This window comes from Castor canadensis, chromosome 11 (assembly GCF_047511655.1).
Source record: "Castor canadensis chromosome 11, mCasCan1.hap1v2, whole genome shotgun sequence".
NCBI classification, from domain to species: Eukaryota; Metazoa; Chordata; class Mammalia; order Rodentia; family Castoridae; genus Castor; species Castor canadensis.
In genome coordinates this window covers 121,384,992-121,411,868 of record NC_133396.1, presented here as the reverse complement: position 1 = coordinate 121,411,868, position 26,877 = coordinate 121,384,992, and the positions used below count along the sequence as shown (strand labels likewise).

General features: G+C 35.8%; 1 protein-coding gene across 2 annotated transcripts in view; it reads right to left on the bottom strand.

The window, feature by feature from the left end:
* The window catches only part of Ints7 (integrator complex subunit 7), an 85,739-nt gene that overhangs the window by 27,911 nt on the left and 30,951 nt on the right, over window positions 1–26,877 (bottom strand). For both annotated transcript variants that reach the window (XM_074048374.1, XM_020172846.2), the window contains exons 7-13: window positions 26,672–26,794; window positions 18,495–18,612; window positions 13,994–14,128; window positions 12,484–12,581; window positions 6,713–6,952; window positions 4,434–4,571; window positions 3,234–3,440 (exon numbers count right to left, since the gene is read on the bottom strand). In XM_074048374.1, the coding sequence (XP_073904475.1) occupies window positions 3,234–3,440; window positions 4,434–4,571; window positions 6,713–6,952; window positions 12,484–12,581; window positions 13,994–14,128; window positions 18,495–18,612; window positions 26,672–26,794 (1,059 nt within the window). The remainder of the gene's footprint in view (window positions 1–3,233; window positions 3,441–4,433; window positions 4,572–6,712; window positions 6,953–12,483; window positions 12,582–13,993; window positions 14,129–18,494; window positions 18,613–26,671; window positions 26,795–26,877) is intronic.

Genomic DNA, 26,877 nt, shown 5'->3' with positions numbered 1-26,877 from the left:
GCTAAAGCTTAACCACAGGTTGGATTCTAAGGTTAGTAGATATAGAAAACATCGTGAATAGTCAAAATTACCCCAAAACATTCCTTAGGAACTAAATATTTCCTGTTAGCTCAACAAAGCAAGGTGAAGAAACAATGAGCTTCTTCCAATGCTCATTCCAGGTTTTGATGAATGGCCAGCAAAACTGTCCCCACAACTTAAATGACTATCTTTTTCCATCCATAATTTAAATTGTTTTTGCTCTTTTTCCTTTTTGTTAAACATGAGGAGTTAAATTTGTGTTAAACATGCATGTGAGGCAACTTTACTAAATTTCTGATCTCAATTTTCTAATGGGGCTAGCTAAAGAAACCAATGAGGCTGAAAAGAAAGATACCTGATAAGCTCACTGAAAAAGAAATGTATGTATATGTATGTGTGTGTATAAAATACACATAACATGAAAACTGTCATTCGATATTTTATATATATATATATGTACTATATTATATATTTACTGGGATACTAAATATATAAATATCCACTAAATATATTCACTACTACGTATTATTAAATTCATTGTTGTAAAAGAGGTCTCTAGAACCTTTTCATTTGAAACTCTATACTCATAATTCCCCTTTCCTCCCTCCTAAGACCCTGGCAACCATCACTCTACTCTGCTTTAATGGGTCAGACCACTTTATTATGTTTTCCCATATTTTTTATTTATTATTTTTTCCAGAGCTGTGCATATTGCTAGGCAAGTGATCTACCACTGATGCAAGGCCTAGTTCCCAAACACTTTTACAATTATTATTTCAAAGAAGCAACTCCATTGAATCATTATATTGGGAAATTAAACACCAGTGCTGCTGTGGGGTCCCCTTTGTGCAGAATCTTGAACTTCTGTTAAGTAGAGCTGCAGCAGGTGACAAGCATGATCCTCTGAACTGTACAATCTCAGGTAGAGATAATTTACACCAGGAACTACAGAGATAGTCCATACTCATATCCATGCAGTTCAACAGAAAGCTACTTTCAAGTCTATACTTGCCAAGTGAACAGATTAAACAAAAGCCTCAAAAAAATCTCGTAAATTTCCAAAGGACTGTAAGGATAACACTGCCTTCCACTCTAGACTACTCTCAAGTGGATGACAGTTTCCTGCTTTGTTTTTGTGAGACGCGGTCTCACTGTGTCTCCCAGGCTGGCCTCCAATGATACTCTCACCTCAGCCTCTCGAGTGGCTAGGACAACAGTGGCATGCCACTGTGCATGGTTCCTGTTTCTCTTTCTTTTCTGAAATCCTCAAAGCACAATGTTTGGTACATAGCAAGTTCTTATGATCTGCTGAATAAAAGAACTGTATTTCAAAAGGAGAAAACTTGAGGCCCAGTGATCTTCCTCAGGTCACACTGAATTAACAGCAGAACTGAGACCAAGTCTTAGTAGCTAATCTGTCAGTGAAGTACCTTCTTCCTGTCAGAAATCAGTCCTTAATTACTGCCAAGCCTCATTAAATATAGATACTAAACAAAAGAAAAGAGTACCAAATATTCAACAGTTTTCATAAAATTAATTCCATCTGCTTCACTTGGGAATAATCTGCATAAGTTTTAACCATTTATTATACTAAATGGTTAAATACTATATAAATACTATATAGAAATATAATTTTCTGCTCCACATAAACTAGAAAATAAAATAATTTTATTGATTTGAACCAATCAGATCCACTTTTAAATCTTCTGCAGCATTTATTAGCCTAAAATATACAATAACGACCTTTCCCAAAATCAAGAGAAAGGACCCAGGCAGTCAATGTTATGCTTTAAAATGGAGAGGAGGGTTGGAAGTGTAGCTCTATGATGGAGTATGAGCTTACAATGGCGTGTGGTCCCTAGCACCACCAAAAAAAGGGAGAGGAGTCTTTCTGCCTATTTGACACCCTTTTAAATAGGTGTCAATCAATTCTTGTAAGAACTGATTAAAAATATGTGTGCCCCACAAATGAATATCATTTCTTTTGTGACATCTATTTATTCTTTGTTTTACTTTGAAGCAATACTTTTGGGATGACCCACAATTAAAAATATTTTAGGTATGTTATAAAACTATGTAAACAGTTACTAAAAGTTTTATAGTCCCATCTCAATATATTCAATTCTTAAAGTTGTGTCACAATACTTTAAAACTGTTTAATGTTATGGCTGGGGATGCAGCTCAGTGATTGAGTATTTATGTTGCGCACGCATGAGGCGCTGGGTTCAATCTAAGTACTGCCAAAAAAAAAAGTTTAATGTTGATTATACAACCTCTACTTATAGGGGAAAAAGCTCTTACACATTAATGTAGAAAAAGCTGGTTTTTTAGGGAATAGGTACTTACTTAGAAATATGACTAACTTTAAAAAATTAGTAAAAAGTTTTAAAAATAAGAAAGATTCAATGTACCCACATCTGGCACAACAATAATAATAATAGTAATAAAAAGAAATGCTAAAGAATCTCCCTTGTGTAACTCTTTCACTTTCTTGGTAGAGGAAATAAGAATTGTAGGTGGCTGGTTGTTAACCTGGATATCACAGAGGAGCAAAAAGCAGCACACTAGAATCTTTGATAATTTCTTCTTTCTTTATAAAGCAAGAAATTTGCTGGGAAAGTAGCATGGGGGGAGAGTGCTTCATTAGTATGCACAAGGTCCTCCTGGGTTCTGAGTTCAATACCCAGGACTACGGAAGAAGGGAAAAAAAAGAAAAAGCAAGAAACTCTACTGACTTAGTGAGTAGCAGCCAGGTATGAGATGAGGTCAGAGGTTGATGTTTGATCATGGCCCTGGGCCAGGCCCAGATGGGAGTGTGGAGAAGGATTCTGTCTCTACATCACTTGCCCTTTCTGCATGGATTCAGCAATCTTCTTCACATATGGTTCCCTGAGCTTTATATAAACAAAAAAGCAAACTTTCAAGGACCTATACATGTTAAAAAGTAGAAACAGTTAAGGTTTATTTCTATTACTTTTTGCCATTGCTAAATATCAAACCTTGAGTTTGTCAAGTAGTTTAAATGGGATAACCCAAAAAGAAAAGGGAGAGAATTCTCACACAAACATAACCACCAAGGGAGAATTAAGAGGACTTACTGTTAAGGCTGAGGATGTGGCTTAAGTGATAGCCTGCCTGGCAAGAGCAAGGCCCTGAGTTCAAACACCAGTACGAGGAAAAAAAAACAAAAAAAAGTGTTTAAAAGAACTTACTGTTAAGGAAGCAATCCCTTTGTGGTAGAATTTTAAAGACTCAGCAATGCAAGAAAGTGCTGAACTATAATTCTCTTCTTGCAACCCGGTGAGACATTGTTCTGCATGTGAGAACTCCTTCAAACTATTCAGCCAGAAGTAGAAGTGTTCTGAGGCAACCTGAGTCAGCAAACTTTGATAAAGCTCTCTGGCCATGTCATGATTACCCTAAAAAACAAAAAACAGAAATAGAAAGGGAATGTGGTGAGGTTCTTACATTTGAAAGAATTGATGTAGCAAATAAAAGTCAAACTCAAACTCTGGATAAGTTTGAACAGTCACTCCTCATATTACATAATTTTTTGAGACTCAGTTGAAATATCTCTTCAGAGAAATATGCTGAGCTGCTTTTATGTAACACAGTGCCTATGTTCCTCACTAAAACAGTTCCAAAGAGAAAATAAATAGAATTAACTAGAACCCAAGTCTAGCATTTTAGTCTAAAATAAGAATAAATACTTCTTGTGCATCATTCTGAATGAGTTTTTAGTAGGATGAAGGGAACGCAAGGGGGTAGGTAGTTGTTGGGGGAATGTTGAGTGCTACTTGATACCTGGGGCCCAGGGAAGTTGAATGTCCTGCAATGCCTGGATACTTGGTGTAGTGTGTTGTAATGAAGACTTGTCCTGTCAATAATGCCCCCCCACTCCACTTGAGAAACACAATGAAACAGAGAATATGTTTCAATAACCTAGAATAGCACTTCTCAAACTTTGTTCCGTGGACTTATCCCCACAGGATTTCTGTACTTCCCAAGGTTTGGATTTCTTCTCTAAGAAAGTTAACAAAAATTGTTGGCTGTTTCCATATGGCAGACAAGTATACAGCACACTAAAACTTTCCTCAAAAAAAGATTTAAATGACAGAAATGTCAGGTGGGAGGTGGCCTTGGTTACAATAATACAGAGCAGAGTGAAAGTGGTACTAACAATTTATAGCCAGACAGCTCACACTTTCACTTTCTCATAATACTGATAACAGATAATGCCATTCTTTTACAAGAAAAGTTAAAAATCAGGTCCTTTCCTCCATCATTCTTAGAACCCATGAGTAACAAAAACTTCCATCTTTTTTGTTTTTTATTATGACTAATAATCCCAAAATATAAGGGGTATGATCTGACATTTTCATGAACCTGGTCACCAAAAGGCAAATACATACCATTCTGGAAGCCTGTCTGGCAATACGATACACAGTCCATCCATTGGAGACACTTTCAAGCTGCTGCTTAATTACTGCCTTTACTTCAGCAGATAATGCCTTCTGGCTGGCTACAAAAATCACAGTAGCCAAACTCACCTAACATTGGGCAAGAAGAAAGAAAATCATGTAATGTCAGATAACTTACCCAAAAGGAAGAGAAATGAATTACGGCTCACCAAAAAAAAAAAAAAGAACAAAGTTTGTTTTCCACTGACATATAATTTCTCATTTGAAATCATTATTGCATTGACTCAGAGCATTGCTTATAAAAGCAAATAATTATATAAACAATGCCCATAAAGACAAACTATGACATAGTCACATAATGATACTATACAACAGTGAAATGGATAAACTAGAAGTATTGAGATAGATGGCACAGCATAAACATCTATAAAAAGCCAAAATGTGCAAAGTAATACAGCATATAACGCAGGGATATATACTTAGGTCATAGAAGTATAGCATGCAAGGGAATGATAAATACCATATTCAGGATGGTTGTTTACTCTGGGGGAGGGAAGGAGATAACAATTAGAGAGGTACATAGGGGGTTTCAACTACATTGGAAATACTTTTTTCTTAAGCTAGGTGAAAGATGAATTTTTATTGTATTATTCCTTATATTTTTTGAATATTGTATTTCATAATTAAAAACTGCCTTAGTACTTATAAGTAGCACTAATAAAAAAGGGAGGGCTGATGGAGTGGCTCAAGTGGTAGTGCAGCTTGAGATCCTCAGTTTGAACCCCAGTACCTCCAAAAAAAGGGATAAAGAACATTAATTTAAAATGCCACTTCAATAACAAATAAACTTGGCTAATTACCTAAGATTTTTGATACATACAAAGATCCACACCTATTATAGTAACTGTATGATATCATTAACATGACCTCTGTCACTCATCAAGGTAACCTTTCCTGACAGCAAATGATGAGGGGGTGTCAATCTTTTGCACAATGCCCCCAGGAGGATAAAATTTAAAACAGGTCTCCGTAAGTACGCTCGTTATACTTTGTCCCAAGCTCTCAATTCAGATGAACAGTAACAACATAGGATAGCCATCATAGCTGTTACTTAATTTATGACTGCTTGGAGTGTAGCTTATGCCCATTCTTGGGGAATTGTCAACTACACATTATTTTATAGACTCCACAGCTCATTTCTTGCTAAGCATTCACTTTCTTAACCCTAAGAGTCTACATAAGCCTAAATTGAATCATCAACAGTCACAGAGGTCCTGTAATAGAAAATAGGAATTCGGTATAATTTGTGGTCATTATATACTTTTTATGTAATTTTATTTATTGGCAATACTGGGATTTAAGCTCAGGGCTTCATATTTGCTAGGCAAGGATCTACCACTTAAGCAACACCTCAGCCCTTTTGCTTTTTCATACAGACTCTTAAGTTTTTGCTTAGGGGCAGCCTATGACAGTTATCTTTCTACCTCCATCTTCCAGGTAGCTGGTATTATGGGCAAACACCACCATGCCTAGCTTGCATTTTGAGACAAGGTCTTTGCAACTTTTGCCTCAAACCACTATCCTTCTTATTGCTGCTTCATTAAGATTTTTAACTTATGTTTTCTGAAGTACAAAACAGAATTAAGGTCATTACTTATTTGCTTTGTATAAGAAAGAAAATTCATTTTCATTTTTTCCCTTTTAATAAAAGAAAAACGTAAGACCAAAGATTTTGGCTAAAATAAGCTGACTTGACAGAGTTTAAGAGTTGAAGAAAGGAGTTTTAAATCTGAACTAAACATGGTTTCTAAATCACAAATGAAAAGACAAGTTTAGAACCCTTTATTCAAAATGCTGATGGCCAAAAGTATTTCAGATTTTAGAAATTTAAGCATAGCCTTTACTAGTTCAGCATCCCTAATTGGATATACGCTGAAATCTGAAACTGCTTAAAAAGTTTTGGATTTCTGAGCAGTCTGGGTGTTGGATTTTTGGACCAGGGATGTTACCTGTAGTTAAAAAACCACCTGGTACTATTTTATTTTTATTAATTGTAGTACTGGGGATCAAATCTAGGGCCTTGTGTACATCCCCAGCTCACCAATTTTATTTTTACTTCAGCATGTTTTTGGTCTTAGATAATTATTTTAACCTGTTGTTTGCTTACTTTGTTTTTTAAGTAAAATCTAACAGTATTGCTAACTTCTTAAAACACTTTCCAATAGACCAGACCCTGGCATTTACAGCAAGTTTAAAATATGGCTCTTTACCAGAAGTTCCTGTTGTTTGTCTGTGGCTGATCGTCCAATCACCTTGTAGAGTTCCATGAGGTCACCAAGCATTCCATCACCCAGCACTGGCAGCTGCATAGCAATGGCTGCTAAACAATGGCACATGAGGATCCTGGCAGCATCCTGAGCAGTATGCAACTGCGTCAGCAAGGTTTCAACCACTGACTGGCTAAGATGGGGCCGGCCCTTGGCCAACTTTACCATACAATTTAGAGCAATCTGCATATCAAAAAGAAAATGGACTAGATATACTTGAAGGTATTAAGCAAAACCATAAAGAACTTTGAATAAATTGGGAAAAAATTCAGGGACACATTTTTTTGTAGGCATAAAATTTTTCTTCATAGAAACATGACACACTGAATCCCATATTAGGATTGTAAAGTATGTCATATTTAAAATAACAAGTCAGGACTCTACATCAATATATCAACCACTCATTTCAACCCAAGACTACCAAAGGGAAAAAAAAAAGATTGAGCAAGAGAGATGAAAATTATAAAGACTAATGGAACAGGCAAATTTATGCCAAACAAAAATAAAACCACAACCACACTTTCACTGTTCTTCAAGAACTGCTTCCTGAAGTGTGATTCAGAGATACCAGGATTTCTCAAGATGATAAAAAACATAGATTCCTAAATAGGCCCCAGGGCCTCCCATTCCAAATGTAAAGAATTAATTTTTATGTGCAGTCACAGTTCTAGAAAGATGCACTGAAGTGGGGGAGAGGCTTCTAATTTTCTCTCATTTCTCAACAGACTGGTTGTAGAGCTTCTCTCTCTCAGTACTAGTTAATGACATGGCTTATATTCCAACAAACAAAATTAGAAACACGGAAATCTCTCATTTTTTCCCAGCTAACTGATTTTTTTTGTCAAGTCTCCAATATCCTGTTAGTTCCTTTCCATTCTTCTACCATAACATAAGTCTCTTCCTATGCAATATCTTGAAAAGATGAGTCCATCAATTCATTTTTCACACCACCACCTGATAGCTATCTGTGTGGTGTCCAGAATACATCATAAGCTTCAAATTCTAACATTCATAGGGTTGAAACTCATCTTTACATAATCATTATTATCTAGGTAATTTTTAACAAGTTATTTTATCTCTTTAATCCTTAATTTTTTGATAAGTATAAGAGGGGGACAAATTTCATGAAAGAACTATACAAGCCTTCAACAGTTGGGCACATAACAGTCTAACAAATAATTACAAAGATTAGAACATATGTATTATTTTTAAATTCTAGTGCTTCCTCATTATTATAGAACCCTGTTCTTTAGCATGATATCTGATATCCTATATGACCCAGCTGCATAATTACTTTTCAAATCTCCTATTATGTCATCCAGTCACAACAGGCTACTCACCATTCTTCTAATATAAGAGGTATATTCTTGCTTCCAAGTCTTTTGTAACAGTGGTCCCTCAGACTCAAACAATCTTTCCTGATTGTTAAAATTCTAATCCACCTTTCAAGGCTCAACGCATATGACATCTACTTTTTGAAGTGTTCCCTAACATCCTTACTTGAAGCTACTCACTTTCAACTCTGTCTTCTCACTAGAATTGCACCTTTCTTTATACACCAGGGAATTTACTGTGGTCTGCTTGGTGTTATAGTTCTTCACATAAATGTCAGTATCCTACCCCAGAAATGGGAGGTTCCTCTCAAACAGGACCCTTTCTTGATCATCTACGTATGTTCCACTGTGCAGATTCTATAGTGTTTATCAAAAGCTCCAAATTGTTGGCAAAAAGATTTTGTTAAAATTTAAGTATGTTGTGGTTGTAAGGGGATTTTGAAGATCCTCTCAGAATTCACTGTCAAAAACATATTAACTACTTCCTTTTCCCACCTCTATGGTAGAACTTTTATTAACATATTAGTGCCTCTGACGAATGGATTAAGAAAATGTGGTATCTATACACAATGGAATTTTATGCAGCCATGAAGAAGAACGAAATGTTGTCATTCGCTGGTAAATGGATGGAATTGGAGAACATCATTCTGAGTGAGGTTAGCCTGGCCCAAAAGACCAAAAATCGTATGTTCTCCCTCATATGTGGACATTAGATCAAGGGCAAACACAACAAGGGGACTGGACTATGAGCACATGATAAAAGCGAGAGCACACAAGGGAGGGGTGAGGATAGGTAAGACACCTAAAAAACTAGCTAGCATTTGTTGCCCTTAACGCAGAGAAACTAAAGCAGATACCTTAAAAGCAACTGAGGCCAATAGGCCTCTAGTTCTCAGGAACTAGAGAAAAGGTTAGATCAAAAAGAATTAACCTAGAAGGTAACACCCACGCACAGGAAATCAATGTGAGTCAAGGCCCTGTATAGCTATCCTTATCTCAACCAGCAAAACCCTTTGTTCCTTCCTATTATTGCTTATACTCTCTCTACAACAAAATTAGAGATAAGGGCAAAATAGTTTCTGCTGGGTATTGAGGGCGGGGAGAGGGAGGGGGTGGAGTGGGTGGTAAGGGAGGGGGTGGGGGCAGGGGGGAGAAATGAACCAAGCCTTGTATGCACATATGAACAATAAAAGAAAAATGAAAAAAACAAAACAAAACAAACAAACAAAAAAAAACATATTAGTGCCTTTATTATTCATCAGTATGACCACATCATACCTTTTCTTAACATGCAAAATCAGGTACCACTTCTTTCAAATCATACCTTAGACAGTAAAGTCCTTACATTTTCCAATGTATACTTAATGAGCTTTTCACTATGCCTTTATTATTAATTTTGTAGCATCCATGATTCTCATTTCATTCCAACAAAAAAATCTTAAACATATCTAAGATAATTTCTGTATTTAAGTGAAAGTAAAAATTCTTAACAATAATTCTTCCCTTAGCTTATAAACTAGAGCTTCCATTAATAAATATTTACATATTAATGAGTTTGGTTAGTTATTTTGTTTGTGGCCTTACCAGTGTTATCTCAGATTAAAAATTCTAAGAGTACCAGAGTTCTACCTATTTAACTTGGTCTATGACCATCACATGTATCTATCTAGGTGACTAAAACTTAATAAATATTAACAGCTGATGGAAAAATGGCTCAAGCCTCAGATTTCTACTTTGCCTACTTTTGGGGATACTACCAGTCAAAAAGCCAGCTTTTAAAGTAAAGATCAAGAGCAAATGTTTGTTACAAAGCAATAACAATAAAAACAGCATGGTACTAGCACAAAAACAGACATGAAGACCAGTGGAACAGAATAGAGGATCCAGAAATGAAGCCACACAGCTATAACCAACTTGTTTTTGACAAAGGAGCTAAAAATACACGATGGAGAAAAGACAGCCTCTTCAACAAAAACTGCTGGGAAAACTGGTTAGCAGTCTGCAAAAAACTGAAACTAGATCCATGCATATCACCCTATACCAATATTAACTCAAAATAGATCAAGGAGCTTAATATCAGACCACAAACTCTACAGTTGGTACAGGAAAGAGTAGGAAATACTCTGGAATTAGTAGGTATAGGCAAGAACTTTCTCAATGGAACCCCAGCAGCACAGCAACTAAGAGATAGCATAGATAAATAGGACTTCATAAAACTAAAAAGCTTCTGCTCAACAAAAGAAATGGTCTCTAAACTGAAGAGACCACCCACAGAGTGGGAGAAAATATTTGCCAGCTACACATTAGACAAAGGACTGATAACTAGAATATATAGGGAACTTAAAAAACTAAATTCTCCCAAAATTAGTGAACCAATAAAGAAATGGGCAAGTGAACTAAACAGAACTTTCTCAAAAGAAGAAACTCAAATGGCCAAAAAGCACAAGAAAAAATGCTCACCATCTCTAGCAATAAAGGAAATGCAAATTAAAACCACGCTAAGATTCCACCTCAGCCCTGTTAGAATAGCCATCATTAGCAACACCACCAACAACAGGTGTTGGTGAGGATGCGGGGAAAAAGGAACCCTCTTACACTGCTGGTGGGAATGTAAACTAGTACAACCACTCTGGAAAAAAATCTGGAGGCTACTTAAAAAGCTAAACATTGATCTACCATATGATCCAGCAATACCACTCTTGGGGATATACCCAGAAGAATGCGACTCAGGTTACTCCAGAGGCACCTGCACACCCATGTTTATTGCAGCACTATTCACAATAGCCAAGTTATGGAAACAGCCAAGATGCCCCACCACTGACGAATGGATCAAGAAAATATGGTATCTATACACAATGGAATTTTAGGCAGCCATGAAGAAGAATGAAATATTATCATTCCCTGGTAAATGGATGGAATTGGAGAACATCATTCTGAGTGAGATTAGCCTGGCCCAAAAGACCAAACATTGTATGTTCTCCCTCATATGTGATCAAGGGCAAACACAACAAGGGGACTGAACTTTGATCACATGATAAAGTGAGAGCACACAAGGGAGATATGAGGATAAAAGACATCTAAAAAACTAGATAGCATCTGTTGCCCTCAACGCAGAGAAACTAAAGCAGATACTTTAAAACAACTGAGGCCAATAGGAGAAGGGGACCAGGAACTAGAGAAAAGGTTAGTTCAAGAAGAATTAACTTAGAAGGTAACATACATGCACAGGAAATCAATGTGAGTCAACTCCCTGTATAGCTATCCTTATCTCAACTAGCAAAAACCCTTGTTCCTGCCTATTATTGCATATACTCTCCTCTCTTCAACAAAATTAGAGATAAGGGAAAAATAGTTTCTGCGGGGTATCGAGGGGGTGGGGGGGAGAGGGAGGGGATAGTGTGGGTGGTAGGGGAGGGGGCAGGGGGAGGGGGGAGAAATGACCCAAACATTGCACATATGAATAAAATAAAAATCAAAAAAAAAACAAACAAAAAAACCAGATGTGGAAGACTGAAGAAAGTGGGCTGCCAGAAGCGGATAAGACTGTTACCTTGTAACAGATAAGAGAGATGGTATTAGTCTAGACAAAAGGAATAAAAGCTTATAGAACTAAAGCTGCTATGCTGCAAAGCAGAACTTTCAACCTGCACTTAGGACAAGTGTGACCAGAGGCCATGACCATGCCTGGCTGTGATGAGCAGTGGCAGACTTTAACAGCTGTGCATGAAGTATGTGGTGTATGAAGACACCAACCATAGTCATGTGAAAAAAATAGTGACATTGAAAACCACCCTCTTGTCCCATCACCTCCTGTGAGGGGATGAAGAAAGTCCCTGGGACTGTTTCAGAAGAATTGGGAGAACTTGGGAGTTCGTGTGCTCCTTCTGATTTTGTTGACATGCATACAAACTGTCATTCCAACAGTAGACTGAGACTACACAAGATGCCATGCAAGAGGGCAGAGAACCTATCCTATTTATTTATTGGTTCTAGTCTTTAAAGTAACCCATATATGTGACCACTGACCACAGTCACCAATACAATGTCCCTAATAAAAGGATATATGTTTAGGCATTAAATTTTTTAAATGTTCCAGTATGAAAAGAAAAAAAACAAGAGCATTATGTTTGTTTAAGCCAGGTGTTAACAAAGTAGTGCCTCTGGGCCCAATCTAGCCTCCTGCTTCTTTTTTGTAAATAAAGTTTACTGGAATACAGAAATCCTCTCCCCCTCACCTTAAATATTCTGTCCATGGTTGTATTTGCCCTACAATGGCAGAACTGAGTAACTGTGATGGAGAGTAGATAGCCTTCAAACTAGGGATTGTCACTTCCTAGTTTAGGCCATGAAAACAGGCATTACACTAAGTGATGTTTTCACCTTTAAAGTAGCTTGAGCACCTGGACTATCATCTTGACTACAAAGCACCAGAAGGGATTCCAGGCCAAAGACAGCATCTTGCTCCAGTGCCAAAAGATCTAGAAGAAAAGCACTACATTTTAGGGTGACCACACATAGAAGATAAAAATATACACATACAGATTCACAGGGAGGAAAAAACATTAAGAAGCCTAAGATACAGGAAATTCTTGAATGTGTAAGGTTAACCTTTCTTACAAAAACATAAGCTGAGCTGTTTCTAAAATGTAAACTATTCTTCAGACTCCTTTATTTCTACCACTTTATTGAAAATAATAAAAATATACATATTAAGTAAGAGCTAAAGTCACAAAGCTGAAAATAAAGTCTGACAACAGCATTACCAGCTCAACTAAGGAAAATACTAAGAAAACTATGCAGTGTGCATTAATTTTCATAATCAGACATAACTTACGCGGGTTCATTTTCACCTTGGAAATAATACCTTTCAATTTCTAATGAGTTAGCCACTTTGAGGAAGTAATGAGGCCTACACAATTATCTTAAATTAATGTTTCAGGTCTGACCTTAAGGAAAGAAACCCCTTAGACAGTTTGTATAATAGCAGTATTACAACATCTTTTCACTACCATACGGCTACAATTTCTTTGGAGGGTCTAGAAAACTATGTTTCAGTTAATTGTATTTAGGTAAATGTAAGTCAACTTTGAGAATATATAGCAGTTTTCAATATTACATGGAAGAAATATTTTTATTATGTTAAATAAAATAGGCTTAATTATTCAAATTAGAATCAACATAGAACTTTGAGAAATGTCTCCTAAGTTAGTGTAGGAGCTTCGTAAACAGTAAAAAGTCTAGTGGGGGTAAGGAGGACTAATGAGCTTGTGATCCTTAATAAAGGTCAAAATAAACACTAAAATAGAGGGATTGTCCAAAATGCATTTTCTGTTCTTAGACACACCATGAAACTTTTCAAGTCTTTAGGTCAAAAGACATTAGGAACATAAAGTATGTGCATTATTTTCTTTGCATGTTCTCCTTGATTATGCGAATTGCTTACATATATCTAGAGATGAATTCCATGAAAACTTAATTCACATCACTCTGTTAGTTCAATTGCCTCTACGGTAAAGTACTTTTTATTTAAGCAACTTGATAAGTAGTTTTTCTAGTTTCTGTACAAATGAAAAAACTGTCTTAGAACACAGGGGTAGAATCCTAAGCAATCTACTCATAGAATCTACACTTTCAAAAGTTAAGCAGTGGGAGGAAACGGCAATGTTTCATAAAACTTTTCAATTCCACAATCTCAATCTCAAGATCCTCAGATTTTTTATTATTTTTCACAAGGAATAGTCTTGAGAAGCTTGCTTTAAGAATACTTCAGGACACAACTGCAGATTAATGTGCACAGTCTAAAAATAAGGGATTAAAAACCAAACATACAAAACTCTGTCCAAACTCCAATTCAAAGTTCATACATAATGTCAGTCTTGACCAAGCTTACCTTTTTCTTGACAAGAGACGGTTATGTTAGTTAGAACTCTCACTCCATGAGCTGCAATTCCTCTGTTATTATGGTAACAGCACTCTTGGGCTAATTTGACCAAATCAGAGGATCTCGGGGACATACCTGCATCTCCTGAACAAGCAGAGAAAAGCAATATAGATTATAATTCAGTCACACAGTTCAAAAGCAAATCAGCTTATAGGTTACTTTTTTTAGTTTTATGACAAAAATCTCTTAATAAATTTTATTTTTTGGTGGTACTAGGATTTGAACTCAGGGCCTCCCACTTGTTTGACTGCCAGTCAAAATAAATTTTAACAAAATTTTCTACCTCGACCCTATTACCAATGTATATCACTATTTCTCTTTCTTCTGTCAAGGTACTTAAAATAGTTACATAACAAAAGCCAACAGTTTGTAATGACCAAGATTTAAAATTAACATAGAACTTTCTCATAAAAATACTAATAAAGATTGACTAAGAAAAAGTACAAAAGTCAAAACAAATACAGACTGTATCCTGGGAGGTTTCTGTTGTTATTGTTGGCAGATTTTTTGTTTGTTTGTTGGGGGGGGATTGGCAGTACTTGGGTTTGAACTCAGCGATTTCCATTAGCAAGAGGTGCTCTATTGCTCAGCCATACCTATAGCCCTATTCTGGGAGTTCTAATGTATTGTGATCAAAATGGATGTCATTATAGGCTTCTTGTCAGATAAAAATCATTGGTTCAAAAGAGAAAAATTTTGTTTGCTCCCTCTCACGTGCAAATTGTGGTATCTTACACCTCAAAAATTTGCATAAGAATTCATGATTATAGAACTGGAAAAGACTTTAGGATCATGTGACTCAACAACTATTTCTACAGAAGAAATCAGTTGAAAGGCTTTCAGTAGCCTGCCATCAGGGTCAGAAGACTTATTAGTCATACACTACTCCTGAACCTTATATCTTCAGTCTATGCTGTAGATTGGAGGACTTTTTTAAATTCACATTTGAAATTACAAAATGGAGGCCTATGTTGTGATTTTAATTTATAAGAGAGAAGCTCTAGTTTTAAATGGATAAGCTTAAAGAACAATAAGGGGATTTAAAACTTTTTTATTTTTTCTACACTAACATTTTAATGGATAAGTTTATTATTTTAAATTTAATTTTGATTCATGTAGAAATAATTTTCTAAATAAAGTCACATGGTTCCAAAGATACAACAAATAGTAAAAAAATTTTTTTAAAGTTTTCCTTCACTAACCTCATCCACCCAGTACTACCAGTTTGTTAGGGATCATTCCAAAGTCTATAAATTTGTAAGCATTCCTTTTTTCCCTCTTTGTTTATGCTCTGTTCTACACCTGGCTATAGTTCTTTTTAAATGCTGTATCATGGAGATAGTTCCATGTTGTACATTCTTTTTAATAAATTGTAATTGTAGTGATCTATCATAATTTCTTTTTGAGTCCCCTATTGATGGACCTTTTTATGATATTATCATATCCTCTTTTATAGACAGTATTTTGCTATTACATGTAATGTTGTTATCAATAATCTTGTACATATGTCATTCCTCAGTGTGTGAGTACATAAGTAGGATAAATTCCTAGAAGTGGAATTCTGGATTATCTATAATTAATATTTCCAAACTGCCTAGGCAGATATTTAATAATTTATTTTCACACCGGTAATCAGAGTGGCTGCTTACGTATACCCTTGTCAATACAGCATGTTATTAAATTTCTGAATCTTTGTCAATCTGATGCATTGAAATTCTTTTACTTTGCTTTAACTTGCATTTTCCTTACATATGACATTGAACATTTTATATGCCTAAGAGGCATTCATTTGTGACACTGGGCATACGAAATTTGCTTTACATACTACTTCTGGTTATACTGAAAGAATCTAAACAATGGAAACATTCCTGAACACACAGAAATAATCTAACTTCGGAAAAGCCTTAGACTTTAATTTTCTATAAACATTACCTAGTTTGGTTATTTATACCTTTTCCTTAATTCCATATACAAACCACATTTTAACAAACTTCACCAAATATCTAGTTTGAAAAGTATGGATTATAACTTGACACAAAGGCACCATTCACTCAAGGTTAGTTGGGTATTTAAAGAAAAAATCTGGAGTCAGAATCTTTGGCCTCAGGTACTTCATGTGTATGTGACTCTATTAGATACATTTTTGAACTTTTGCAAGCCTGTTTCAATATTTATAAACGCCATGGCATGTGCTTCACTTAAAAGGTACTTACATGAGAAGGTTCTTCTAAATTTTAAGATATAATCAAGACTTTATTTACCACAGCTCTTTCAAAGTGTGATGTTAGCCAAGAATGTTAACTATAAGCTAAGAAGCTGAGACTGCTGATTTATGCAGAGAAATAATTCATTGAAAGCACACTGGGTATATGGTAAAGTGTTTATAAAGGAGGCTATGAAAATCTCTCCCAAACATCATTCTTAGTGAGGTTAGACTGGCCCAAAAGACCAAAAATCGTATGTTCTCCTTCATATGCGGACATTAGATCAAGGGCAAACACAACAATGGGATTGGACTTTAAGCATATAATAAAAGCGAGAGCACACAAGGGAGGGGTGAGGATAGGTAAGACACCTAAAAAATTAGCTAGCATTTGTTGCCCTTAACGCAGAGAAACTAAAGCAGATACCTTAAAAGCAACTGAGGCCAATAGGAAAAGGAGACCAGGAACTAGAGAAAAGGTGAGATCAAAAAGAATTAACCTAGAAGGTAACACACACGCACAGGAAATTAATGTGAGTCAACTCCCTGTATAGCTATCCTTATCTCAACCAGCAAAAACCCTTGTTCCTTCCTATTATTGCTTGTACTCTCTCTACAACAAAATTAGAAATAAGGGCAAAATAGTTTCTGCTGGGTATTGAGGGGGTGGGGGGGAGAGAGAAGGGGCGGAGTGGGTGGTAAGGAAGGGGGTGGGGGCAGAGGGGAGAAATGACCCAAGCCTTGTATGCACATATGAATAATAAAAAAAAAAAAAGAAAATCGCTCCCATCCCTTGTAGGCATGTCCCTTTGCCATGTGATTTTGTAATTCCTTACATCAAGAAGAGTTTATTTCTCCACTTATATAGGCTTATCCATGTGACTTGCTTTGGCCAATAAGATCGTAAATAAAAGCAGAATGCAAACACAAGATTGAAAAGTGCTTATATATTGATGGCTTGCTTTTTTCTGGCTGTAGCTAGCACCTTGAGACCAAGCCCAAGCTAGCTCTCTAATAGTCAGATGGAGAACTAAGATACCTGAAAGCCTTTGAACATCTAGACTATGAATGAAGCCATCTTTGATCATTCTGTACTGGTCAAGACTCCAGGTAACTGTAGCCATACAAGTGATCCCAGGAGAGAACAGAAATGCCTAGTTGAGTCCAGTTAAAACTGCTGATTCAAAGCAAATAAAACGGTCATGGTTTTAAGCCATCGTTTTGGAATGATTTATTATGGAGCAAAAGCTGATTATCAGAAAGCACCTCACAGGATTACTGGAAAGGCTGGAAATACTAAGGTCAGAAAGTGGAAAAAGGAGAGCCCATACAGCAACAAAGATTACAGTCCGAAAAACCATACACAGAGACATTGCAGCTCTTGTTACTGATTACTTGATATCCCAGCTATCATAGGTACCAGACATGGAAAACATCCAATGCTATAGCATATTCTGGAAACCAAATGTTGCCACTATGGTCCTTGCAACATTGGTCATTGCTACTGGTCTCTACTTCTTTGTTATTGGCTCCCAATTCAGTCTGTGGCACAGAAATGATTACTTGAGTCCAGGCATATATGTGTACCCTAGCTATAAGGAAGATATGGCAACTGGAGTATCAGGTCTTTTCAGCTTCCCATAAAGACTTACATGGCAGGGAATTCCTTTTACCCAGCAAATCCATACTATGCAGTCATAAAAAGGGCAAATAAATCTACACTGTAGTTAATTCAGTTCAAATTAACTAACTAGAAAAAGTAGCAACAGAGTTTAAAAAAAAACTTTTATTAAAACCACAAAAAATACTTCGGCTTTAAGTCTACTAGGTAACCAAGCTCCTCACTGGGCATTAATAAACGCATTTTTGAGTTAATCATTTTCAATAGGCATCTAGGAACATATTAGTCAAAAAAAAGGACAGTCAGAAAAACAATATTCTTAGGGGCTGGTGGAGTGGACGAAGCGGTAGATTGCCTGCCTATCAAGTGAGAGGCCCTGAATTCACACCCTAATTCTGCCAAAAAAAAAAAAAAAGAGCCAGAAAAACAACACCCTTGCATTTAAGATCAAGAATGCAAGAATTTATTATCATAAGCATTGGTTAAGAAATTATTTTCAAATAAACTGCTAGCATACAATGGCATATGAAATTCAAACCTTCCCTGATTTAAAGTTTTATTTATTTAGGAAACAACTTAAGATATAAGCATGCATAAAAGGAATTAGCAAATTATCTCTTCTGTACCTGGAGCTATGCTGAAGTAATGTTTGATGGCGATGGTCCCTGATAGTGTAGAAAGGACAGACAACATCCCTAGTTTTAAGCTGTCATAAGGAGTCTGGAGGGCACATTCACAGAGTGCCTGAAATGCAGAAAAGAAATGAACATAAGATTTAAAACATCAATATATTTCTGAACTGTCAATATCATTCATGTTTTTAAGAAAAATTATACATTAAGGTCTTTTTTCATGATCAACTGCTGAAGTCCTTAGAGGAACCTAAGATGACATGATAACTAAATGTAATAAAATATCCTGGAACAGAAAAAGGTCACTAGGTAAAAACTAACTTGGATAAAGTATATACTATGACTAATAATAAATCAGTATCAGTCCATTTTTTTTCCTTTCTTCCTTGCTCTTTTGTGCGTGAGTGCACAGTGCTAAGGATCAAACCCAGGGTCGTGCAGACGCTGGGTAAGTGCTCTACCCTGAGCTATACCCCTACTCTAAATTGGTTCCTTTATAACAAATGGTACCATTCTACCAGAAAAATGTCAGTAATAGTTGAAACTGGGTGTGTTGCATGTGCAGTTTTCTCAATATTTATGTAAATATAAACCTTTTAAAATTTCTATTGTATTTTACTTGTTAAGAGTAACTCCTGCGTGAAATAAAGGGAGTCTTTAAAAATAATGTATGTGTGTGGCATTCAGTCTAGAATATAAGTGAGTAAAACTATCCTCTTTCCATTTCTGATCATTTATTCTACTCCTGACTGCAGTAGTGTGAGGTACCAAAAGCAGGATGGTAGTTTTTCTTTCACTGCAGTGAATATGGGTTCTGTGCTCATAGGATAGGCCCTCTTGCCTCATCTTGTGAGATGTGAGTGCATGTAACATAAACAGCTGAACAACAGTCTTATTAACTAATTCTCATCTTCCCACAAGAGTCATAAAATGACCAAAACTTAAAAGTCCAGGGGAAAATTATAAGTGAAAGTTTGGAAATGGCCAAATTAAATCATAAATTTAATAAGATCCCAAAAAAACTATCAAAATTTTGAGGGAATTTAGATAAAGTGATTTCAAAGATTACATAGAAAAATAAAAATTAAACAAAATACAGAAAAATTCTGACAAGCAATAGATGCAGATACATTAGCCTTTATTATATGATGATGCCATTTCAAACCAGAGGGAGCATTTAATAAACTGAAAGGGACAGCTGGCCAGTTATCAGGGTAAAATAAAATTAAATCTTTTTTTATGATTAATAAGAGAACTATAGTAAGTACTAGCAGTTATCGTGGAAAAACAGAGGTAAAAAGACAATTGACAAAACAGGAAAAAATTCGTATTATGTAGGATCAATAAAGGGAAATCTTAATACTAAGTTCTTACTAATAAAATTGGTAGGTCATTAAACTATATGAATGCATTAAAATAAGATGCTTAACTTCATTTGTAATTTTTCAAATTAAAAAAGTACTGTTCTTCACCTAGCAGATTGGCTAACATTAATATATCACACTGAAGAGTCTGGGGAAACAGGTACTTACACCTGTGCTGATAGAGGGTAAAGGGTATAAAGGGTGGGCACTTGGCATTAGCTCTCAAAAATTTTAAAATATGTATCATTGGACACACCAATTCCTCTTCTGGAAAATTATATTTACCAGGGTGATTTTTACAACCCATTCAATGTAGCAATGTTAGCAGTGACAGTAAAAGAACTAACAAAGAGTGACTGTACTATGAGCACATTCCCAAGTTCACCGCAGTGAAAGAAAAATGAGCATGTTGCTTTTGCTAATACCTCAGACTGCTATAGTGAGGAGTACAGCAAATGAACAAAAATGAAAAGAATACAGCTTTTCTAGATATACTAGATATACAGATATACTATATATACTAGATAGAATGCCACACACTCTGTACTGTTTTTTAAAAACACACATATATGAAATAATACTCATAACCCTTAGCTAAGTAAAATACGTAGAAATTTCAGAACAGTTTTACATTTGTAGAAATACTGAAGTAATGTCTATCAGTGGGGGACTGGGAACATAAAAGGAGCATACACAGCTGGTAAAAGAATGCAACAGCCCTACCTTCTTAATATGTGATGTTCTCCAAGACGCATTTTTAAGTGGCAAAAGTTCAGAACATACATGAGTATATTTTCATTTGTGTAGAAAAAAGATAGGACAATGCATGTGGATGAAAAAGTTTACAAAGAATACATAAGAAACTAGGTAACTCTGTTAAAGGATACCAGTGGGAAGAGATGGAAGACTATTCTGCACTCACTGTATACCTTGGTACTCTATGAATTTATTATGTGTGTGTATAGATTTTCAATTAAAAGAAAAACCTAGTTAACAACTATAGAAAAAATAGCAACAGATCAGAAAGTATCATAGAAGGATTGGAAACAGACCTTAAAGATGCAGTACGCTTCTGGTAATGGAAGAGAAAGAAAGTCTGGGTAATGCAAACAAAAGCTCTGGCAACTAGGTCAGTATATGGAGTGTTTATTTCTGGCCTCAGAGGAGATATGTTCGAAGTAGATGAAAACTAAGAGGGGGGGGGGCTAGGTTAGATTATAAATGGCCTTCAAAGTTAAGCGAGGTGATTTAAACTTGATGGAAAAGGATAGAAAGAAGCCACAGAAAGGCACAATGGCATGAAAAACTTAGGAAAGCTTATTCTGGCAATGGTAAACAAAGTAAGTTAACAAAGACAGATGAGAGCTAAGGAGGCCATTCTATAGCCTATGGCAGTAATCCGTGCAAGTAGAGAAGATGGCCTGAATGAGAGCGTGAACATGGGAATGGAGCTTAGAGGATGAGGACAAGAGATATTTTGGGCCTTCCCTCCCCCATCCCAGTACTGGGAGTTGAACCCAGAGCCTTGTACATGGTAAGCAAGCAATCTATCCTGAGTTACACTCCCAACCTGTGATGTATTAAAAATCCAAGACAATAAAGGCAAAAAAAAAAAAAAAGCCTCTGGTTTTAGCATTTTAAATGCTAAAGTGAAATATCTTATGATATGCAAATGTGTAAAAGAAAATAAAAGAGTAGAGATGAAGAAATAAAAACAGTTACAGACACAATTTTTTGTTTTTGGTTTGAACTCAGGGTTTCATGCTTGCAAAGCAGGTGCTGTATCACGAGCCACACCTCCAGTTCATTTTGCTCTGGTTATTTGGAGATGAGGTTCTCACAAACTATTTGCCCGTATGGTCTTGAACTGTGATCTCCTGATCTCAACCCTCCTAAGTAGCTTGGATTACAGGTGTGAGCTACCAGAGCCTGGCTACACATACTGTCTTTGAAGTTCAAATGAAAGCTCTTTTTAAAGTGATTATCAATTAATACCATAGTTTCCATTCATTTATTAAAATACTTAGGCAATTTCCATTTATTTGCTTTTTATTGCTTAAACCGTCCTGCCATGTACTATTAGTTTGTAGGTTAGGACTACCTAACCAACAATCAAATGGCTCCAGAAGTCAGGGACTATATCCTGAATTTATATGTATCCAAATTATGTCTAAGAGTGCTCTGTGTATAATGGACAGGTAACCTTTTGCAATTTTCAAAAAGGCAAGTGAGACATTTTACAAGATGATAGTGATGTTAATTTTTAACAAGAGGAAATTTACCATCTGAAAAACTAAACAGAACATTAGAAATCTTATGATAAATTATTTACAATCTTACATTCTGATTTCTGTCATATAGCACATTACTGGATCCATTTTAAGGTCTCAGTAAGTACAAAATGATTTAAAGGTTCATTGATTAAAATAAGAAAGCTTAACAGAGCAAATCAGGAAGCTCCCTAGAGATGGCATGCCAATCATATTTCAATGATGAAATCTGGTTCAAGTTTCTGTTTCAAGGACATTAGCTAGTATATAATTATTCTTATCAGGACTATCTTTAATATCAACAAAAAAGAAAAAAAAAATTTCCTCTCCAAACAGAGTCCTCTATCTCACTCACTACCACTGCCTTCCTCATTATTTGGTCTGAATTTTTCCGTCTTTGCTAGCTTAACTTATAGTGCTCAACCAGAGGCCCTAGCCTAAATTACTGTTTTCTGGGTCAGTCTCTTGACCCTGCACTGGGACTTGCCACCAGGGATGTGTTCCAGAAAAGTATGGTAAAAAAAAAAACGCATAATCTTTAAAGTAAAAAAAAAAAAAAAAAGTTATGTTTGAAAGTATTGTCAGAGACATGGCCCTTCTAAATTTTCTATGACTCCATTGTACTAACTAAAAAGAAAAAAAATCACTAAAAGAACTAATTCTCAGGCTTAACTTGTCATTCCTTTAGTACTAGGTAGAGTATAATTCAGAAATTCTTAGGAAAGAAAATGTCAAAAATAAAATTATGTCTTTGTGGGTATCCAGAACAAGTAACATTTTGCTTTGTAACAGGGAGGTTTTGTAAGTTGGACATCCTCGTTAAGATTTAAAGAAGACTGAGCTGAGGATGTAGCTCAGTGATACAGCACTTACCTAGCATGTGCAAAGCCCTTGTTTGATCTCTACTACTGCGAGAAAAAAAAAAAAAAAAAAACAAGCCTATAATATAAGAGTATCATAAACTATTAATATAGATTAATACTATTTACCTTAACAGGGCATCCAAAAATCCGAAAAAAAAAAAATAAACATATTTTAAAATACTTTAGTTCTTATGAAGTTATTCTAATAATACATTATCCTATGGCCTTGATTTACGCATTTCCTTGTTTCAGGTTTTTAAAAAATTCAGAATGAAAGCCTTTTATTTAAACCTGGGATATGTGATTCCATATGGAATTTATATTTAAAAAACAATGACAGTAGTAATGGAATGGATACAATTTGAGCTTGGAATACTCAGCATTAAAAAATTAGACATCAATGATAAGATCAGCTGATAGGAAGGCAGAAAGGAAGGAAGGGAGGGAGCCCTAGAAGAATAACTACTCTTGGTAATTATAAGTAAAATTCAAACATAAAATCAACACACTATTACTTTATAAAGGTTAAATCAGTAGAACTGGTTACAATATTTTCAAAACTATCTCAACTTTCTAAAATGATTATTTGACTACAACCACTTAATTAAAATCAATATGCTCAGATTTCAGCCACAAAGGGCAAAAAATTCCTTGTGGGAGAAGTAAATATTAAAAAGGAGCCAAGATGTCAAACTAGAAGCAAGAAGCACTTTCCAGCCAAGGGAAGCCATTTTAAGGAAGTCACGCCTGAGCTTGCTGCTTTGGGAGAACTAAGTTCCTACATTTTCCTTTTCCTTGGAACTCATAGCAACCATTGTCACCCTGGCCCAGCCAGTGTCTACCTTGTGGGCCCACTGAAGCAAGCTCATTGAAAAATACGTGCAGAGAGATTCAGGTTTGAGACATGGAACTGAGTGGAGCTTGCTTTTCCTCTGAGGAGGCTTAGCTTAAGAGGGTCAGAAGATTGAAGAGGCATGAATGATTTCATGCAAGGACTGGACCTCACAAAATGATATCTATGGCTGATAGTGCAGGAACTGCACCCCTCTGACCAGTATAGTTTGTTGCTCTCCCCTCCTCTCCTCGCCCACCCCAAAACCAGGTGGAACTTCAGTAAACACTTAAAACTACAGGGAAGACTTTAAAAAACCATACTGACAACCAACTCCAAGTATGCACAGATGAGGGGCCTGAAAGAACCACTCCTGGACATCTACTGCTATAGCAGACGATAAAGAGAAACAACAAAAAGACTGTGGACAGAGCATAGGTTCCTCCTGTACCCCTTCAGACCGTCACTGCTGACAAGACCAGGAGTTATCACAGAGGGTATGCCCTATATACTCCACAATCTATAATACATCTGCTTGATCCCCATTCTTGTGAGACCTACAGAGAAAGGAGGACCCTCAGGCTCCAACACAGTATGTATGTTAAAATACACTAATCCCAACCAAAAAAGTAACGGAAACCTGTATCACAAAAACATTTTACACTTTACAACAATGTGATATCCCAGGACAAATCACTGAAAAGGCTGTTCCCTAAAAAGGCTCTCACTTACAATTGGAAGAGATATCTAACCAACAGATGCATAAACCTCAACAAAGAAATACAATATGGAAAAACAAAACAAAGCAATGTGATTCCTCCAAAAGTTCCTAATTCTTCAGCAACTTACCCCAAAGATATTGAAGTAAAAGAAATACTGGATAAAAAATTCAAAAGGAATGATTTTTGTAAAGTCAGTAAATTCTAAGAAAATACAGAATAATAATTGAATGAATTAAGAAAGTCAATTCAGGATATGAATCAGAAATTCAATAAAGAGATAGAGACTGTTCCATAAACTATTCCATAAAACAGGAAGGGAAGGAACACTTCTAAATTCATTGTATGAATCAGTATTACCCTGATTGTAAAACCAGGTAAGAATAGAACCAAAAAAGAATACTTTACACCAATATCCCTGATGAACATAGAAACAAAAATCCTCAACAAGTTATTTCCAAACCAAATTTTAACATCAAACAAAGTAGAATAAGGCAAGAAATAAAGAGCCCTAAATAAGCAGAAAGATACAACTTGTTTATGCACTGGAAAATGTCATATTCTTAAGGTATCAATTTCTGACGAACTGACTTTTACATTCATTGCAATCTCAAATTGTCTATTTTTTTTTTTTGGTGGACTTGCCAAGGACCAATAGAGTATATTTACCTAAAATCCATAAACAATAACTACAAACTAATAACTACTAGTACCTTAAGTCTCTCTGAACCCTAATTGCTTATCTACTAAATGCAAATACTAACAACTGTCCTTATCTCTTGGGATCTGTGACTGTCAAATCACATTATAATTAAAACAGGTTTAGAAAACTGCAAACAAAGAAACAGAAAACAGCAGCTTTTAAGGTTTGGATGTGAAGTGTCCCCTCCAAAAAGCTCATGCATTGAAGGAACGGTCTCCAATGAAAGCAGTATTCAGATGGGGGTCTTCTGGGAAGTGGTTGGATCATAAGGGGTCTGCCTTCATTAATGGATTCAACCATTAATAGATTCAAAATCTATTATAAAGTATAATACACTACTGGGAGGTGGCAAAATCGTGGAAGGTGGGGAAGAAGGTCCTGGGGGGCATGTCTTTGAAGGGTGTATCTTGCCCTGACCCCTTCCTGAATTCTTCTCTGCTTCCTGGCTGCCATGAGGTAAGCAACTCTACATTTCCTCCTCACCATTCAGTCATAATGTTCTGCTTCATCCTGGCTTAGAAACAATGGAGGTGTCTGACCATGGACAGAAACCTCGAAACTGTTACCCAAAATAAATCTTTCTTCCTCTAAATTGATGTTTTCTCAGCTACTCATCACAGTGTTGAAAAGCTAACTAACATAGTAGGTTAGTTTTCATAATGTGAAATTCAAAGACCACACAGGAGCCAGATTTGATTCTAACAAACTTCAATTTCACTAAGCATTATGTAGAAAATGGTGTGTGTGTTACCAGTAATGAATAAATAAATAGTGTTCATTTTGAGAAAAAATAAATATAAAACATTAACTTAAGAAATGGTATAAAAAAATGTCACCTCAACAGTTAAAGTGAGGTGTTGCTTTTGCGTTTATGAAAGAAAACTCAAGAATATCTTTGCTTTCTCTGAAAAGGGGAAAGGTACTTTGCCAATTTACTCACCCAGCATCTTCTCCTTAAAAAGTTACAGTCAGCACCTAAACTGTTCTCCCTAAATTGACTGAAGATGGCAATAAGATAACTTAACTGAGCTCAGTATAGTTATAGGAAGATTAACAAGAAATTCAGAGGCAAGTTTCATCCACTAAAACAAACTTAAGGATAGAAGTTTTATTTATTTATCCATTCACTTTTTAATTTTTATTTTGGCTTTTGAGACAGGGTTTCACTATGTGACCCAGGCTGGCTTTGAACTCATTATCTTCAAGCTCAGCCTCTAAGTGCTGTGATTACAAGCATGGACCACCATGCCTCACTATTTATTTTGCCACCTATAAAACAACTTCTGCCACAAACATAACAATGCTGTTAGAAGTTTTTCATATACTACTACTTAAGAGATGACAAACACAATATAAAAATGCAATGCAAAATAATATATTATGTTATTTTTCTACATAAAATATTAAAAATTCTACATACCTGAATATTCTCCCTACTCCAAGTGTGCGGTGTTTTACTGGCAAGTAATTTCAGATCTTGAATAGCAAGTCTCTTTACTGCTTTCCTGGGATCATTTTTCAAGTACTGCAACAGAAGCTGAATCTATAAAGGAAATTACATCACTCCATGAACAATACTGTCACTAACATTATCATTATGGATGCAGCAGTGATTAGTGAAACTTT